Genomic DNA, 17,165 nt, shown 5'->3' with positions numbered 1-17,165 from the left:
CGTTGTGCCCCGGATCACTCAATGGGTCACCACTTGGATCAGAGGTCTGTGGGACATCGCCAGGTACCTCAGGGCCGTGTTCATCCACAATGTCTCCATCAGAGAGGGACAAACCATCATCGTCGGCTGCCGGCGGGTCAGGATCTCGACAGGCACTGGGTGGAGAATTAAACCTTTTGAACAGAGATACATTGCGTGTCACAACATCAGTGCCACGTTGCGCCACGACTGCAGACCCATTCTGCCGAATGAGTGGCCAAGGGTTAGGATCAAAAGGAATGCGGAACTTCCTGCCGGTGGACAGTTCCTTCAAAAGTACCATGTCGCCAGCTTTGAGGTCTGAGGGTCTGGCCCGCCGTTGTCGGCTTGCGTAGTGGTTCGTGGCTGACCGTCTATCTTGGACTCGGTCAGGATTTATGGGCGCAGGGACCCAGGACTGGTGGTGTGGGATCGAGTCGGCTACAGCTTTCCCGAATACTGCGTACCCTGAAGCTCAATTAGTGGTAGAGTGTGGAGTCTGGCGGTAGTTCCGCAGGAATGAGTATATGGCATAATCACTGGTCTGACCACTGGCATGAGCAATTTGTATGACTTTATTTAGGGTCCGCATGAAGCGTTCCACTTCACCTTTGGCCTGGGGCCACTGAGGTGTAATCCACCTATGTCGAACACCAATGTTCTCAAAATACTCTGCCAGTGTTCAACTCTGAAATGGAGGACCGTTGTCTGTCTTGATTTCAGAGATCGGACCGTGAGTGGCCATTATCTTCTCAATGCAAGGTATTACTACTTCGGCTGTGAGGGCATGTATGATCTCAACTTCTGGGTATTTAGAGAAGTCATCAATCATGACCATGGTGTGATGGCCGTCTGGGAGGCTTCCAAAATCGAGACTAGCAGATACCCAAGGTGACTCTGGACTGGGTTCGGTTTTAACTGGAGGAGGTCGGCTGGGCTCTCCAAATGCTTGGCACCATTCACACGACCTCACCACGCTCTTCACCTGTTCGTCAATGAGGGGAAACCATACCTTGGACCTCAGGCGACTTTTGGTCTTAACCATACCTTGGTGGCCATTGTGAGCTAGCTGCACCACTCTAGCGGTGAGAGATGATGGTATAACTATTCTGCACCCCCTGAGAAGATATCCATCAGCATCGACTGTGAGCTCATCTCGCACATTGTAGAGACTCCCTAAGATACGTTGAGAACTAGAGGCGAGACTGGGTAGCTGTTTCTTCACCAAATGCCACTGGTTGGTCAGGATCGCAGTCAATGCCTTCTGGAGACATTCATCATTAGCTGTTGCTTGGACGACATCAGCCACTGAGAGGGGTAGAGGCCTGGACCTGTCAGAGATGTATTTTACAAACTCCTGTGCGTCACGTACTTTGTTGTCTGAATCTTCTCGGGATTTCTTGACAAATAGTAAGCAGGGTTGTCAGATCCGGGGCGATACTCCAACTGGCACCTGTAGTCCTGTACTTGGAGCATCCATTTCTCTATTCTGGGAGGAGGTTTTGACGCTGTGCAATTGAACAAGGGTATAAGGGGTTTGTGGTCAGTCGTTACTAGAAAAGGGCGACCATACACGTAGAGGTGGAAATATCCACAGCCACATTGCACGGCGATCGCTTCCTTCTCTATTTGAGAATATCTTTGTTCTGTCTCGGTTAGAGATCTGCTGGCAAAAGCTACTGGGGACCAGTCACCACCCCTTTGTTTCTGGAACAGCACGGCTCCTAATCCTTTCGCACCTGCATCAACTGCGATTTTGGTCTCTTTACTGGGGTCGAAGTACCTGAGGGTCGTGTCACTTGACAAAGCGTCTTTGATGGCGTCAAACGCTGCTTGTTCCGTCAAGTCCCATGCATACGATTCTGACAACTTGGTCAACCTTCGGAGGGGCTGAGTAAGAGATGACAAGACCTTGATACAGCAACCGCAGTAGTTTACCATGCCCAGAAAGCTCCTCACTTCGGACACACAGGTGGGAGGGGGTGCGTCTTTGACATCTTGCACTTTCGCTGGGTCTGGCGCCACTCCATTGGCTGATAATACGTATCTGAAAAATTGTATCCGGTCTGTTAAGAACTCACACTTGTTGCGATGCAATGTTAAACCAGATTCCTGGATTCGGTGTAGTACCTTCTTGAGTCTTGAGTGGTGTTCCGCTATGGTCGGTGCGTGGATTAGAATGTCATCACTGACATTAATTGTACCTGGCAGGTCGGTTAGTAATTTGTGTATCACATTTAGGAAGACTTCAGCCGCACTTGAGATTCCGAAGTTCAGGCGTTTGCACCTCCTCAACCCTACGTGAGTAGAAAACATTGTGATATAACGCGACTCTTTGGACAGCTCCAGCTGATGGTATCCAATCGTAGGTCAAGCTTTGAAAACCAACAAGATCCACTGAGCTCGCTTATGATGTCGTTGATCGTAAGTGTTCGGTGTCTCTCTCTTTTGATGGCGACGTTAGGGAGGCGCATATCCACACAGAATCGGACTTCCCCTAGTTGTTTGGGTTTTCGTGCAACGACGATGAGCAAGACCCATGGCATTGGTCCTGTCATCTTTTCTATGATGCCTGCTTTCTCCAGATGTTCTAACTCCTTCTGCACCTGGGGTTGTAGGTGGAACGCGATACGCCAGTGGCGAAGGGCGACAGGTTGCACAGTCTTGTCAGTATGCAGCCTCACCTCTTTGCCTTTCAGACATCCGATCCCTTCAAATACTCTCTGATACTGGTCGAGTAGCTCTGTCAGTGATTCACGAAGTATGCTGAACGCGAAGGTGACTACCCCTAGTTCTTCCGCTGCTTTACAACCCAGCAACATCCCATGTCCTTCTTCGGCTACATACACTCTCGCAGGGATGACTTTGGATTCATATGTGATGGTAGTTTGGAACACTCCCTTCAAAGCCAGTAGTATGTTCTGCCCATAGGCATATACTTTGATTTTGGCTTTGGTCAACACGGGGACTGGATTCATTTGGCGGAGTTGTTTGGCAGCCAGGACGTTTATTGATGCTCCAGTGTCAATGACAGCTAGAATGTCGTGGGTGCCTACTTGGACTTGGCACTTTGGGAATTTTTTTGATGACTGTGCTGTGTTTCCGACGGCAAATAAGGAGTGAATTACATGCTCCCCAGCTTCATCGTCATCCATGTCACTGCCATGTTCTAATTTGACCATCGTCACGTTGATGGATGCGCTACCAATTCAGGCTTTGCTTGACCTGCATACCTTCACAAAGTGATGCAACTTTCCACAGCCCGCACATTTCTTCCCCCTTGCTGGGCATTCTGAAGGTCTGTGTGACGGGCCGCCACAGTATCTGCATTGTCTCATCAGTGGTTTGTTTGGGCGGTATTTGGTCTTGCTTGCAGGAGAGGTGACGGCGTTGACAGTTTCCTCCTTTATCGGTCTCTGTAGGGTTGCCTCCCTATGAGACGCCTTGGCCTTAGACAGTTCTTTTGTTTGTCCCATCATGAGTATGTCTGGGAGAGACCTTCCCGATTCTTCTAGGATCCGTTCTCTGAGCTTTACCGACGCACAACCCTGGATTACTTGCCCTCTTATCTCCTCCACTTCGTCTGCGAACCTGCAGGTACTGGCCAAATCTCTCAGTCGCACGTGGAACGAGTCAATTGACTCCTCTGCTTGCTGGCAAGCTTGCCCTAGAACGAAACACTCATATTCGGTATTTGCCATGGGCTCAAAGTGTCTGTTTAGGGCAGCAATCAGAGTGGTGTGCGTTTTGGGGGTGTCCTCCAGGAGGTTCTTGGAGATCCTGTAGATGTCTTTGACTCCTAAGTGTAGAAGCATTGCGCACTTCTGAGTGTCATCCACCTTAGTAGCTTCAAAAAGCAATAGGACCCTCTCCACGCAGTCTCTCCACCTAGGGGCCTGAGCAGAAGGAGCACCGTCAACAATGAAAGGCTCTACAGGCGGTATTGCCGACATGGTGAAGGCAGGTGAGTGTGCAATTTGTCAGGGAGACCAGACACAGGGCAGCTGAAACGTCACCGTAGATACTGGATCACCACTTGCCTGGCATAGAGCTGGGGTGGTCAGCACAGTCTTGTGGGGACCAGGATGGGGCCCAGAACACGTGCACTGGCACGAATTGGAGACGGTGGGGCTGTGGGCCAGACGAAAACCACGTGGACGGCAGTTGCCAGAAGCCAGTGTCGTGGCAACAGAAAGCTCCGGTCTTCCAGGTGGGGTGGGCAGGGCCTACCGCAAAGGCGCGCGGAGTACAATGTGCGCACAGCACACGAGGAGGCCTTGCATGCGGCAGGAAAGCGTCCACACGGCAGTCTCAGCTGGTACGGGCATGGATGGCTGCACATGGCAGCGGCAGTGCAGTGCTGGAGCGCACCGCAGCAGGGCAGGCAGCACCACAAGGCATCGACCCATGTGGCACAAGCACCGCGAATAAAGCAGCCGCCACAGGGGAGCAGCACGGCAGGTCGCCAAACATGTAGTGTCGGAGGGCTCTGACACCAGCACTTGAAAATAACAACTTGGCACACCGTTTCCTTGTTTAGATGACGCGTGGCTGAGGGCTGCACTTTACGGACACTTTATGCACTCGTGAAACACTACCTTCATGTTGTGCCATACTCTGCCACACCCCGGGCCATGCTCTTTATTTATATCCAGTACCCCGTGACTTCGGATATACCACAACAGGTGGTTACAGTAGGGGGGGAGAGGGGAGACAGATAATTTTGGGCTATTTAACCCCTACAGTTTTGGCCACTATGGTAGTGTCCGGCGACCAGTTCCATCACTGGCTAGCGATACTACACACTTACTGTCCACACCCTGCCCCTTGAAGTGCTCCATGCAGCAGCGTCGTTAGCGGGATACCGGGGCCGGAGGCAGCTCAGGCCCATGTCCCACCTTCATTTTGCTCCACCCCATGTCCATTTCTGTCAGTGCAGCCATGGTTCTGTCAGCCGGGCGGCCGAGGGAACCCCGACAACAGGACGCATTATGGAGGAATCGCTCGTCGCTCACCCACACGTCAGGCATATCATTAAAACCATTCGGATCAGTTGTGGGGGTGGCCTTTCCTAACATTTCTCATGACAGGCCAGTGTCAGAGTGGAAATCTTCTGTCTGTGTTAGTCTGAAAGTGAAAGGGTGTCTTGCACAAGCAATATTTATTTTTCACAGTACCTTGTTCACTGTGCCAATAATCGCCATAGGTCGATCACGCTTAGCTAACGCCTCAGCTGTGCAGATTGCAAAAAATCTGACCATACCAAAAACAGTTACACGTTTGTGGGCAGAGAATAATGCTTTGGTTGTTTGCTATTAGAAGTCACGTCTTTATGATACAACATTAGGCTGTAATTGCGGTTGCAGGTTGTCTTTCCTTTTCATGGAGGTGAAATGTGTAGACAGTCACCTTCAATCCAGCGTAGTATCATTCATACATTCAGTATACTTTGAACAGATTCCGAATGTGTTGTGAGGTATGCAAATCTGCGTGCTGCAGGCCTGGGTTCTGTTACCTGCATCCATGCACTAATCCTTCCACAAAGCACACACTCGTAGTCCTCCACCAGCCTGGGAACTGAAGTGAACTACTTTTTAGGCATATGTGCCTGAGCAAAATGCCATCACTGATGCTGAAGAGAGTTAGTGCTTGAAGTGGACTGACCCTTTTTCTCATGCAGCAAAGCTGTTTTTTGGCCAGACCTAACAACACTTACCAGTAGGCAAAGGTTATTAACATTGCAGTTACAGCGTTTTAGTAACCAGGCCTGAAAATGCAGATATAAAGGAAGATTTTACTTACGTTGAGGAAAGTTATTGAATGAGCTGATGTCACCACTGAAAATGTAGAGCACAGACCAAAACTACATCTTCCCTTTTGATGACACTCTGCCGGGTTCCAGGCTCATGATTCACACAGATCTGATACATTGTCCTGGAGATGACAGCAGACGATTACTTCGATTTTTAAATCTGGCATTTGGGAATTTGAGAACTTTAAATTTCAGAGTCACCTTGTAGACTGGGGTGATTAGTTTCCAGTAGAAATTAATTTTAAAAGATCATTCTATATCGCTTTTTTTGGACATTCTATCATGTTGGTATTCTCACCTGCAAGTGGCTTTGGGATATTTTGTTGCAGCTCTCCAATAGCGTGGTTTAAGAGTGGTGGAAGAGATCATCGGAACTTTTAGGACATTGTAACGCTGCCAACCACCATCAGCATTCTAGTGAACCCTTGAAATCCCTCGTGCATCCCACTAAACCCTCAGAAGAAAGTCTTGCCTGCGTCCTGTGCTAAAGAATCACAGTTTATCGTATGTGCTGAGAAGGCTTTGTTGACCTCGTCCAGAATAGGAAGCAATACATTTTTTTTTACAAATAATTAGATAACGGCACATAAATAATCAGAAAATGTGCTTAGGATTTACCGCCGAAGTAGCAGTGAGCGTAATCATCTAAAGTGGCAGGCTGCAGCACCATGAAAGTGAGACCGTACCAGATTTTGGCCCTCATTACAACTTTGGTGGGCGGCAACCACCGTCCGCCAAGTTGTAACCGACGCGCGGCCGCCAATGCGGCCACACTTCCGCGGTGGCCATCACAACATCCCCGGTTTCCGCCCACCGGCCCAGCGGGGATGTTGGCCGCAACACGGGAGCCGGCTCCAAATGGAGCCGGCGGTGTTGCGGCAGTGCGACGGGTGCAGTTGCACCCGTCGCGCTTTTCACTGTCTGCTATGCAGACAGTGAAAAGCTCCATGGGGCTCCATGGGGCTGTGGCAGGGGGCCCCTGCACTACCCTTGCCAAAGGCCCCGCGACTCCCGTTTCCGCCAGCCTTTTTCGGCTGGCGGGAGGGGGACTTGTAATCCCCATGGCAGCGCTGCAAGCAGCGCTGCCCTGGAGGATTACAACCCCTGGGACCAACGTGGCAGTAAACCTCTGGGACCAACGTGGCGGTAAACCGCCAGGACCAACGTGGCGGTGCGACCGCAGTGCTTCCGCCGGTCGTAATACACAGGATTGCACTGCCAGCCTGTTGGCGGGGCAACCGACAAAACAGCCCAGGGTTGTAATGAGGGCCTTTGTTTTTACTTTCAATTCCTTGTAAATCCATTAACACTTGTTTTCGATTTTCATTTGTAAATTACTTCTTATACTTAAACTTGATGTGAACTTTTTAAGTTATGTATATTCTACTGTATTTTGGTGTGCTTGGTTACTACTGACACCTTTCTTTGAAGGCTGACTTACTGCTCAGGACAAGTAGCCAAAGATGAGCCAAGGCTCCATTCACTGAAGCTGGCCTCTCTCTGTGGATTTGAGAGGGAAGGATAGGAACTTAGTTACACGCCATTTTAAGAATTCATACTACTACTCAATAATTTTTCAAAAGCAACAAAAGTGATGTAATTGGAGACTGGGTGTGGGGAAAGGTAAAACCCACTTAGAGATTTTGGCAGTCATTCTGACCGACCGCCGCCCGCCATGCGGTCACCGCCGAATGGCCGCTCCGCGGTCAGGAGACCGCGGATGCCATTCTGGCTTTCCCGCTGGGCCCCGGGGGCGACCGCCAAAAGGCGGCCCAGCGGGAAAGCCCCTGCAACGAGGAAGCCGGCTCCGAATGGGGCCGGCGGAGTTGCAGGGGTGCGACAGGTGCACTGGCACCCGTCGCGATTTTCACTGTCTGCAAAGCAGACAGTGAAAATCTGTATGGGGCCCTGTTAGGGGGCCCCTGCACTGCCCATGCCAGTGGCATGGGCAGTGCAGGGGCCCCCAGGGGCCCCACAACACCCGTTCCCGCCATCCTGGTTCTGGCGGTGAAAACCGCCAGAAACAGGCTGGCGGGAAGGGGGTCGGAATCCCCATGGCGGCGCTGCAAGCAGCGCCGCCATGGAGGATTCCCTGGGCCAGGTGAAAACCGGCGTGAAACCGCCGGTTCCCCTTTTCTGACCGCGGCTTTACCGCCGCGGTCAGAATAGCCCAGGAAGCACCGCCAGCCTGTTGGCGGTGCTTCCGCTGCCCTCCGCCCTGGCGGTCAGAGACCGCCAGGGTTGGAATGAGGGCCTTTGTCTCCTCCTTCCAGATCCCCCTGACTCTGTAGACAAATGACGTCCTGGGGTCTAGATTTTGAGCACAAACAAAACTGTAATACCTTTTAAATGTGAATTGATGTGTACCCCAAACAGCGAACTGAAAAGAAGCGTCAACACAATATTGTACCCATCTACAATGCCCATCATGAGACACAAGTGCTTATTACAGCTATCAGAGTTCACTGAAATAATCACAATTTAAAACAAGGAATAAAAAAAAGAAAAAAGGTTAATATAACCTATACAGCTCTTTCTTTCGCACTTGTACATTAGCATGCATTTACAATGGTAGATGTTTAATGGGAAGGAATGCACATGGTCGATTTTTTGATGGATGGGGAAGATCCGTCTCGCACCAGTAGCATTTAACTCTGTACTTACATTTTATCCTGCCTTTGTCAAACTCATATATTTACCCAGACTCACAGCGTGTGTCTATCTCCAATGTGAAATCGCATCTATTTAACCTCCTATATAATGGATAAAAAAATCTTTTAAAAAAGCCTGTTAACCTGAATGTTATCTTATTTTTAGCAATCTGCTATAATCACAGGAGTACAACTGCATATTATACTGGAGCAACATCAAGAAAACTTTCAACTGCTTTTAATGTGTATATTCAGTGTTCAACTACGCACTTTAGAGAGTGATATCAATACTTCAAATAATCTTACCCCTAAGAAGTGCTTTTTGCTGTCTGGTAACCAGTTGAGTGCAGGGGTGTAACTTAGTGAGTTTTGAGGGGTGAGAATCTCAAATGTCCCACCTACAGAGCAGTAGGCCACAGGGTGAAGGGGTGAGATGAACAAGGTTTGTCATGGACTGTTCCCATGAAGAGCAGGGTTAGTACTGATTTGCATTAGGTGGGCCTCTGTCTAGAGTGCCCCAGTAGACAAAAAACAAAGGGTTGGAATGCTACCTCAAGTGATTGCCACTGATTAGACTATTTGCAAGCAGTCCTTCCATCACCTATTGGGTGTTTGATTGCCAGTCCAATCATATACCTGGAAAATTGAGATTGACGTAGCTTTCCAAGCCTACCACTGCCAATGTTTATGATTTCTAAAATTTGCACACATTCAACAAGCATTCTGTGGGTGCAGATTTACTACTATTATTGTAAACCGATCATTATGTATATTTAAGATCCTGATCCAAAGCATAAACAAGTTAAAAAACCTCTTGGTCAAATGAGAACAACAAGAAAAACTAACAGAGACATAGCAGATCCAACTACCAAACCAAGAATGCATTTGATGGGTGTCACATCCCAAACACCCCTGCTGAAGCTAAGCCCTTGCCTGTCTTCCCTGGGCTGGTAATTCTCATTGGGAACTCATGATTATGGTCACGTACAGCACAGCGGCCTAGCATGCCTGCACTAGGAATATCAATTTTAGTTGTATTTTCACTGCACACGCTCTCCTCCTTCTCTGCTATAAGAAGCCTTGATAGTAGAGTTGTCAAATTGGTGCATGTTGACAGGGCTTCATGTTTCTAGTCCTCCCCTTTTACAAACCAAGTGACTGATAGCCCATGTTCTAAAACCCAGTCCAAAATTGAGGAGGGTGTGCAGGCAAATTAATAGGGTGAACCGAGCCATAGGTCTGGCTTAGCTTTAAGTCAGTGCACGATGAGAGCCATGAAAGCATTGGCATGCATATATCATGCAACAAACATTATGTAAAAATATGAATCTCTTCAAAATTCAATAAAGTGTATTTCTTTACCATGCAGAAGCACTTCTTCATAGTACATCAGATTGTATAACTGCATAGACATTTATTAAAAGTAATCGTTTCTAGAAACATTCATGGCTCACCTCTCAGTGACAATGTCATTAGTGAATTAAGAGGCCTGTAAGTAGTCATGTAAACCCTACACTTGGCCTAGAGTCTTATTATAGAAAAAGCAATATTACAGTTTACTTAATCGAATAGAAGATGTTTTTTCACTGCATATCGTAAACTCAAGTACTTAAAAGTGCGCTCATGTGATAATAAAGAACAAGGATGCTCTGTGAAAAAAAATATTTGCCTAGGATCACACAATTTTGACAAGTGGGTTAGCTTGTACTGATTCCAGGTTACATGGTTTCACATTTTGAAATTCAGCCACCATATGAGTATATCTGCCTCCGTCTCTCTTCTCTGTCTGTCTGTCTGTCTGTCTGTCTGTCTGTCTGTCTGTCTGTCTCTCTCTCTCTGTCTCTCTCTCTATATATATATATATATATATATATATATATATATATATATATATATATATATATATATATATATATCAGACACTGGTTCGGGGTCCCCGGACTCAACTGCCAAGCCAAGAATCCCCTAATTTGGGGTGTGTTACACCTCAAACACTCTCCTCCCCTGAATAAACCCCCCTGGTTGGGTGGATCATTAGTTTAACACAGCCATCACATAGGAAAATATTTAAATGTGTGAAGTACTTCTTGGTTAAATAGTGTTTTTTCCTTCATGCCCTTGTGTGCAGCGTACTCGTAAAGCAAGGAGGACCCAATGCAGTCTGCTCCTTATGGAAGGCACATGATTGTGTGCACTTGTGTCTGTATGCCACTACTTTATTATATAAGTCATTGTTAGATCTGGCATCCTTTGTTTCCCCCTGACTTTTTCCATCCAGACCTCCTGTTTCTGCTGACTTCGTTTTTGCTGGCCTTAGGATTCTACACACTTTACCATTGCTGACTAGTGCCAAAGTTCTTGGGCTTGTTCGCAAAAATGTTGTAACAGTGGCTTATGTCCAATTAGTATACTTAGGGGGTCATTCTGACCCCGGCGGGCGGCGGGCGCCGCCCAAAGACCGCACCGCGGTCAAATGACCGCGGGGGTCATTTCAACTTTCCAGCTGGGCCGGCGGGCGATCTCCAAAAGATCGCCCGCCGGCCCAGCGGGAAAGCCCCTGCAAAGAGGAAGCTGGCTCCGAATGGAGCCGGCGGATTTGCAGGGGTGTGACGGGTGCAGTGGCACCCGTCGCGATTTTCACTGTCTGCTAAGCAGACAGTGAAAATCTTTGTGGGGCCCTGTTAGGGGGCCCCTGCACTGCCCATGCCAGTGGCATGGGCAGTGCAGGGGCCCCCAGGGGCCCCACAACACCCGTTCCCGCCAGCCTCTTCCTGGCGGTGTAAACCGCCAGGAACAGGCTGGCGGGAAGGGGGTCGGAATCCCCATGGCGGCGCTGCAAGCAGCGCCGCCATGGAGGATTCCCTGGGCCAGGGGAAAACTGGCGGGAAACCGCTGGTTCCCCTTTTCTGACCGCGGCTTTACCGCCGCGGTCAGAATGGCCCGGGAAGCACCGCCAGCCTGTTGGCGGTGCTTCCTCTGCCCTCCACCCTGGCGGTTTGAAACCGCCAGGGTCGGAATGAGGGCCTTAATGTACTTATAAGTCCGTAGTAAAGTGCACTATGGGGGTCATTCTGACCCTGGCGGTAATTACCGCCATGGCGGAGGTCGGCGGTAGCACCGCCAACAGGCTGGCGGTGCTCCGCCGGGCATTCTGACCGCGGCGGTACAGCCGCGCCCAGAAGCGGAAAGCCGGCGGTGTACCGCCGACTTTCCGCTGCCCATGGGAATCCGCCATGGGGATTCTGACAGCCCATACCGCCATCCTGTTCCTGGCGGTTCACCCGCCAGGAACAGGATGGCGGTATGGGGTGTCGTGGGGCCCCTGGGGGCCCCTGCAGTGCCCATGCCAATGGCATGGGCACTGCAGGGGCCCCAAAGAGGGCCCCACAAAGAATTTCAGTGTCTGCTTTGCAGACACTGAAATTCGCGACGGGTGCAACTGCACCCGTCGCACCTTCCCACTCCGCCGGCTCCATTCTGAGCCGGCTTCCTCGTGGGAAGGGTGTTTCCCGCTGGGCTGGCGGGCGGACTTTCGGCGGTCGCCCGCCAGCCCAGTGGGAAAGCCAGAATGACCGCCGCGGTCTTTCGGCGGGAACCGCTTGGCGGGCGGCGACCGCCGCGGTCAGAATCACCCCCTATATCTCTACACTAGGGGCCAGATGTAGGAAACTGTTTGCGACTCGCAAACGGCAAAATTTGCCGTTTGCGAGTCGCAAAACGCAGTTTCCTATGCAGAAATGCATTTTGCGAGTCAGAACCGACTCGCAAAATGCATTTCCGACTCGCAAATAGGAAGGGGTGTTCCCTTCCTATTTGCGACTCGCAGTGGGATGCAATACCATTAGCGACCGCGTACGCGGTCGCAAATGGCATCGCAGTTACCATCCACTTCAAGTGGATGGTAACCCACTCGCAAATTGGAAGGGGTCCCCATGGGACCCCTTCCAGTTTGTGACTGGACCCAAAAATATTTTTTCAGGGCAGGGAGTGGTCCAAGGGACCACTCCCTGCCCTGAAAAAATACCGAAACTAAAGGTTTCGTTTTTTTTTTAAGTGCAGCTCGTTTTCCTGTAAGGAAAACGGGCTACACTTAAAAAAAAAAAAACTGCTTTATTTAAAAGCAGTCACGAACATGGAGGTCTGCTGACGACAGCAGGCCTCCATGTTTGCGAGTGCCTATACTCGCTATGGGGCCGCAATTTGCGACCCACCTCATGAATATTCATGAGGTGGGTCATTGCGACCCCATAGCGAGTCGCAGTCGGTGTCTGAGACACCGTACTGCCACCAAATTGCGAGTTGCAATTTGCGAGTCGGATGGACTCGCAAATTGCAACTCGCAATTTGGTTTGTTGCTACATCTGGCCCTACATGCTTTAGCCAGTTTTTGCCTGCTGCCTGTCTCTGATCACCTGGCTGGGGTGGGTGACAGCTGGGATTTGTGTATTCCACCTAGACAGACACACAGAATGAGAGCTTAGGTGTGACTTGATGGCCCATCCTGGGCAGGAGGGAGAAAGGAGCTGAACACTGCCACACTTACACCTGAATAGGCTGTGTCATATAGCTATCCCCTCTCCCACACCCTCCAGCCCTCTTCCCTGCCCCCGTAGTGCGTCTGGACCCAGGGCAGGACATCTGTGCACTTCAAAGACATGGTTTTGAAGTGTTCCTCACATCAAAGGCACAACTGCGTATAAGAACTGGACACCAGATACCACGACTTGGGTACACTTTTGGACCTGTGGATACTCTGCCAGTAAGAAGGACTGCTTTGCTGTTGAAGGACTGTCACTCTGCTGGACTGCCATTGTGCTGGACTTTTGCTTTGCTGTGCTGACCTGTGCCCGCTGCCCTCTTCCTGGGAGTGAGAAGGACTAGACCTGCATCTCTCCAACCCAGAACCCAGAGTGCCTCCAAGGGCTAATTGGCTGGCCTCAAAGTCTCAGGGACATAAAAGACTTCCAACCACACTCTTTCTACACCTGGACTCTGCCATCTGTGAGTTTGCCCTACCATGGTGTCCCACCCCTGTCCTGGACCCTTGGAAGTGGGCCTAAGGTGTTTGCTCGCATCCCTTGTTGACAGCAGCCTTGACAGTGATGCCGAAACTACTCATTGCATGGATTGGAACCAGTGCATCCCCTCGACTGTGCCATGCATTGTTGACACTGGTCTTCACATTGCAATCCCCTTCGACAGGATCCTCAATGTCGACGCATCAGGATCTCGCACCGCAGCCTCACCACATCTCAGAACTGACGCATCACTTCTGCTGCATGTAACATCTTTGTTTCAGACCCATGTAAAGCTCCGTACCCAGGATTTAAGGAACTTTACTTCAGCGGGCCTAACTGGGTCCCTGTAGCTGGCCTGCGCTCCACCGCAATCAGCTTGAACTTTGGACTGTGTGCTGGTTGGGGGGGGCGACCAGATATCCCCAGATGGCACTTCTTGCATCTAGGCACTATTTTACAGTTTATTCTTTACAAAATTACTACTCTACTCATTGGATATTTATCATTTTGGTCTTGTTTTATTTATTAAATTAAATTCTGTTTTTCTATCCTGGTGTATGATCCTTTTTGGATGGTGTTTTCACTATTTTACTGTTTGAATTGCTGCACAAATACTTTACACATTGCCTTCAAGTTAAGTCTGACTGCTCTGTGACAACGTACCAGAGGGTGAGCACAGGTTAATTTGGGTTTCGCTTGTACCCTACCCTTACAAGAACTGTGGTTGCTGCTTGACTAGGGCTCACACCCCATTCCACCAACAACCCAATTTATCACAGTCATGCAGTGTAGTGTATTGGTTGATTTTTTTAAGTTGCCCAATGCACCAGAATTTTAAAGCAATTTTCTCTGAAACCCATAATGTGTTTAATTTAACATGAAATATGTAGTCATAGTACAAAACATAAAGCAGCCCAGCAGCACAATGTACAAATACATTCATTAAAACATGTAGGGACTAATTTAGAGTGTGGCATATTGGTTACGCCATCACAAACATGAAGAATGATCTGTTTGCCGTGCTACAAGTGTATTACACCCTAATGCGCTTGTGATAAGGTGGACATGATATCTGCTATGTTTGTGACAGAGTACCTACCCGTCCTCCAAATCTAAACCAGACCTTTAATTCTTAAAAGGCCTCTGAGAAGAAGTATAAAAGTCAATCGCCTGTGAACATGTTTTATTATCAAAGCATAAAGTGCAAGCGTAGCTAATCTACATTTGGTTACAAACTGGTGATTAATTACAGCTGTGCAAAGTGTCACTCATCTTGCTTTATACTTAAGCATTTTGGTAGTTGTCTCCATGTTCTGCACCGAAACCTAATGTTAAGCCATTCATCTCAAAGCTCAGATGCGGTAGCTCACACTGTACAGCCAGTGCATTAGATTGCTTACCAGAACTGAGTTGGAGTCTCAGTTGACTGTCCCTCTTCTTATTAGCAGCTGCTTCCAGGTACCCACTGTCAAGGAGAGTTCTTTGTCATAGTTTCAGACTGAAGAACTGTTAGCTACTCATCACTGCTGGCTACGATTGTGACAGGAAGTACCTTGGGGAAGAATTTGCCCTGCCAGCATTAACAAATTAGCAGTTTTACGCACCTTAGTTTTTTTTCATGAAATTTTTTAATTGACAAATTTTCTGAGTGTTGAATACAAATTTCCATTCATTGCATTTTGGCCCTGGCTTCCATTGGCCCAATTTTTAAAACATGTTTATTTGCTGTTCTTTTTCTTAGATCGTAAACGTCAGACAAATCCAAGAAGTGTTCAACCAGTTCAAGGTAATTTTAAGGTAGGTGGCCTTACTCATAATGTATGCAGGTGTCTCCTAAATATCAAGCTTGGGTTGTTTTGTGGATGCTTTCCTCTCTGTCAATGCATGAGGCATAGCCCATGATTCCTGTTGGTAGAGAATATAGTTTCTGAAAGTAGCTATGGTTGTTGATATGAATCATCTGTTTTTATAATGCAGAAACTGATGGAACATATTGTCAATCTAAATTGAGCTGTGTTGACACTGATCAAAATGGAGAACACCATGTTTTTTAGGTGTGCGGTGATATGATTATGTGGATTGAAACGTTGATGGAACATGAGGAGCACTGTTGCAACATCAGTACATTACAGACTATGAGAATATTAAGCACCTGTGTTTACATGTGATAACTGCTCACTTGAGTTGGAAGAATCCCTTACTGTAGAGAAATTGTATAAAACTAGATTGTTAGAGGAGGTGAGGCTCCAGTCTTAATTCAAGCAGTGGCTGAGTAGGTTTCAATGAGAAACACTGAACTTAATTTTTTTTAGCTTGGCACAAACAGCAAGGCCCTCCTCCTCGGAACATACTTATGGCCTATTAACAGCATGACTGAAACAACATCACGGTTAGGAAATTAACATCATCATTTTACAAACCGATTTAGTTAAAAAAGAAATCTTTGCAATTATTAAAACTACACACAAATAAAGCAGATTTGATATAGGGCCCAATAGGCGTACCTAAACAAATTGTTTTTTTTCCATTTAAAGCAGTCGATGGGAGTGAAAAATTAAGCACACCACATGCTCTGGTTGTGCTTTTCAACCCCACCTTCAGGGGCAACAGTGTATTTGTTTTGTCACTGTAACAAAGCCTCCCAGTTTAAGAGTAGAGTAGTTCTTGTAAGAAAGATGTTCTTGTTTAGAAAGCAGCAACCAAAATAATTGTTCATAATTTTAGAACATTTAGGAAAGGTTTTATAACTGATGCCCTAGTGTAGGAAGTTGGCTCTGTATGCACTATTTCAAAGTAAGGAATAGTATGCACAGAGTCCAAGGGTTCCCCTTACAGGTAAGATAGTGGCAAAAAGAGATAATACTAATGCTCTATTTTGTGGTAGTGTGGTCGAGCAGTAGGCTTATCAAAGGAGTAGTGTTAAGCATTTGTTGTACATACACAAGCAATAAATGAGGAACACACACTCAAAGACAATTCCAGGCCAATAGGTTTTTGTATAGAAAAATATATTTTCTTAGTTTATTTTAAGAACCACAGGTTAAAATTTTATATGTAATACTTCAAATGAAAGGTATTGCAGGTAGGTACTTTAGGAACTTTGAATAATCAAAATAGCATACACAGTTTTCAAATAAATCACATATAGCTATTTTAAAACTAGACACTGCAATTTTCCACAGTTCCTGGGGGGAGTAAGAGTTAGTTAGTTTTTGCAGGTAAGTAAACCACCTACGGGGTTCAAGTTTGGGTCCAAGGTAGCCCATCGTTGGGGGTTCAGAGCAACCCCAAAGTTACCACACCAGCAGCTCAGGGCCGGTCAGGTGCAGAGGTCAAAGTGGTGCCCAAAACGCATAGGCTTCAATGGAGAAGGGGGTGCCCGGTTCCAGTTTGCCAGCAGGTAAGTACCCGCGTCTTCGGAGGGCAGACCAGGGGGGTTTTGTAGGGCACCAGGGGGGACACAAGTTAGCACAGAAAGTACACCCTCAGCAGCACGGGGGTGGCCGGGTGCAGTGTGCAAACACGCGTCGGGTTTCCAATAGAAATCAATGGGAGACCAAGGGGTCTCTTCAGCGATGCAGGCAAGGGGGGGGGGGCTCCTCGGGGTAGCCACCACCTGGGCAAGGGAGAGGGCCTCCTGGGGGTCACTCCTGCACTGGATCCTGG

At 48.2% G+C, this 17,165-nt stretch overlaps 1 protein-coding gene across 6 annotated transcripts in view; it reads left to right on the top strand.

Moving 5' to 3' along the window:
• KIF9 (kinesin family member 9) overlaps nucleotides 1–17,165 on the top strand; it is a 483,408-nt gene that overhangs the window by 130,097 nt on the left and 336,146 nt on the right. For all 6 annotated transcript variants that reach the window (XM_069210940.1, XM_069210938.1, XM_069210939.1 and 3 more), the window contains one exon: nucleotides 15,241–15,296. In XM_069210940.1, coding sequence (XP_069067041.1) covers nucleotides 15,241–15,296 — 56 coding nt within the window. The remainder of the gene's footprint in view (nucleotides 1–15,240; nucleotides 15,297–17,165) is intronic.

This window comes from Pleurodeles waltl, chromosome 10 (genome assembly GCF_031143425.1).
Source record: "Pleurodeles waltl isolate 20211129_DDA chromosome 10, aPleWal1.hap1.20221129, whole genome shotgun sequence".
Taxonomy (NCBI): domain Eukaryota; kingdom Metazoa; phylum Chordata; class Amphibia; order Caudata; family Salamandridae; genus Pleurodeles; species Pleurodeles waltl.
The sequence above is the reverse complement of the archived record's forward strand: the minus strand, read 5'-3'. Positions and strand labels throughout refer to the sequence as shown.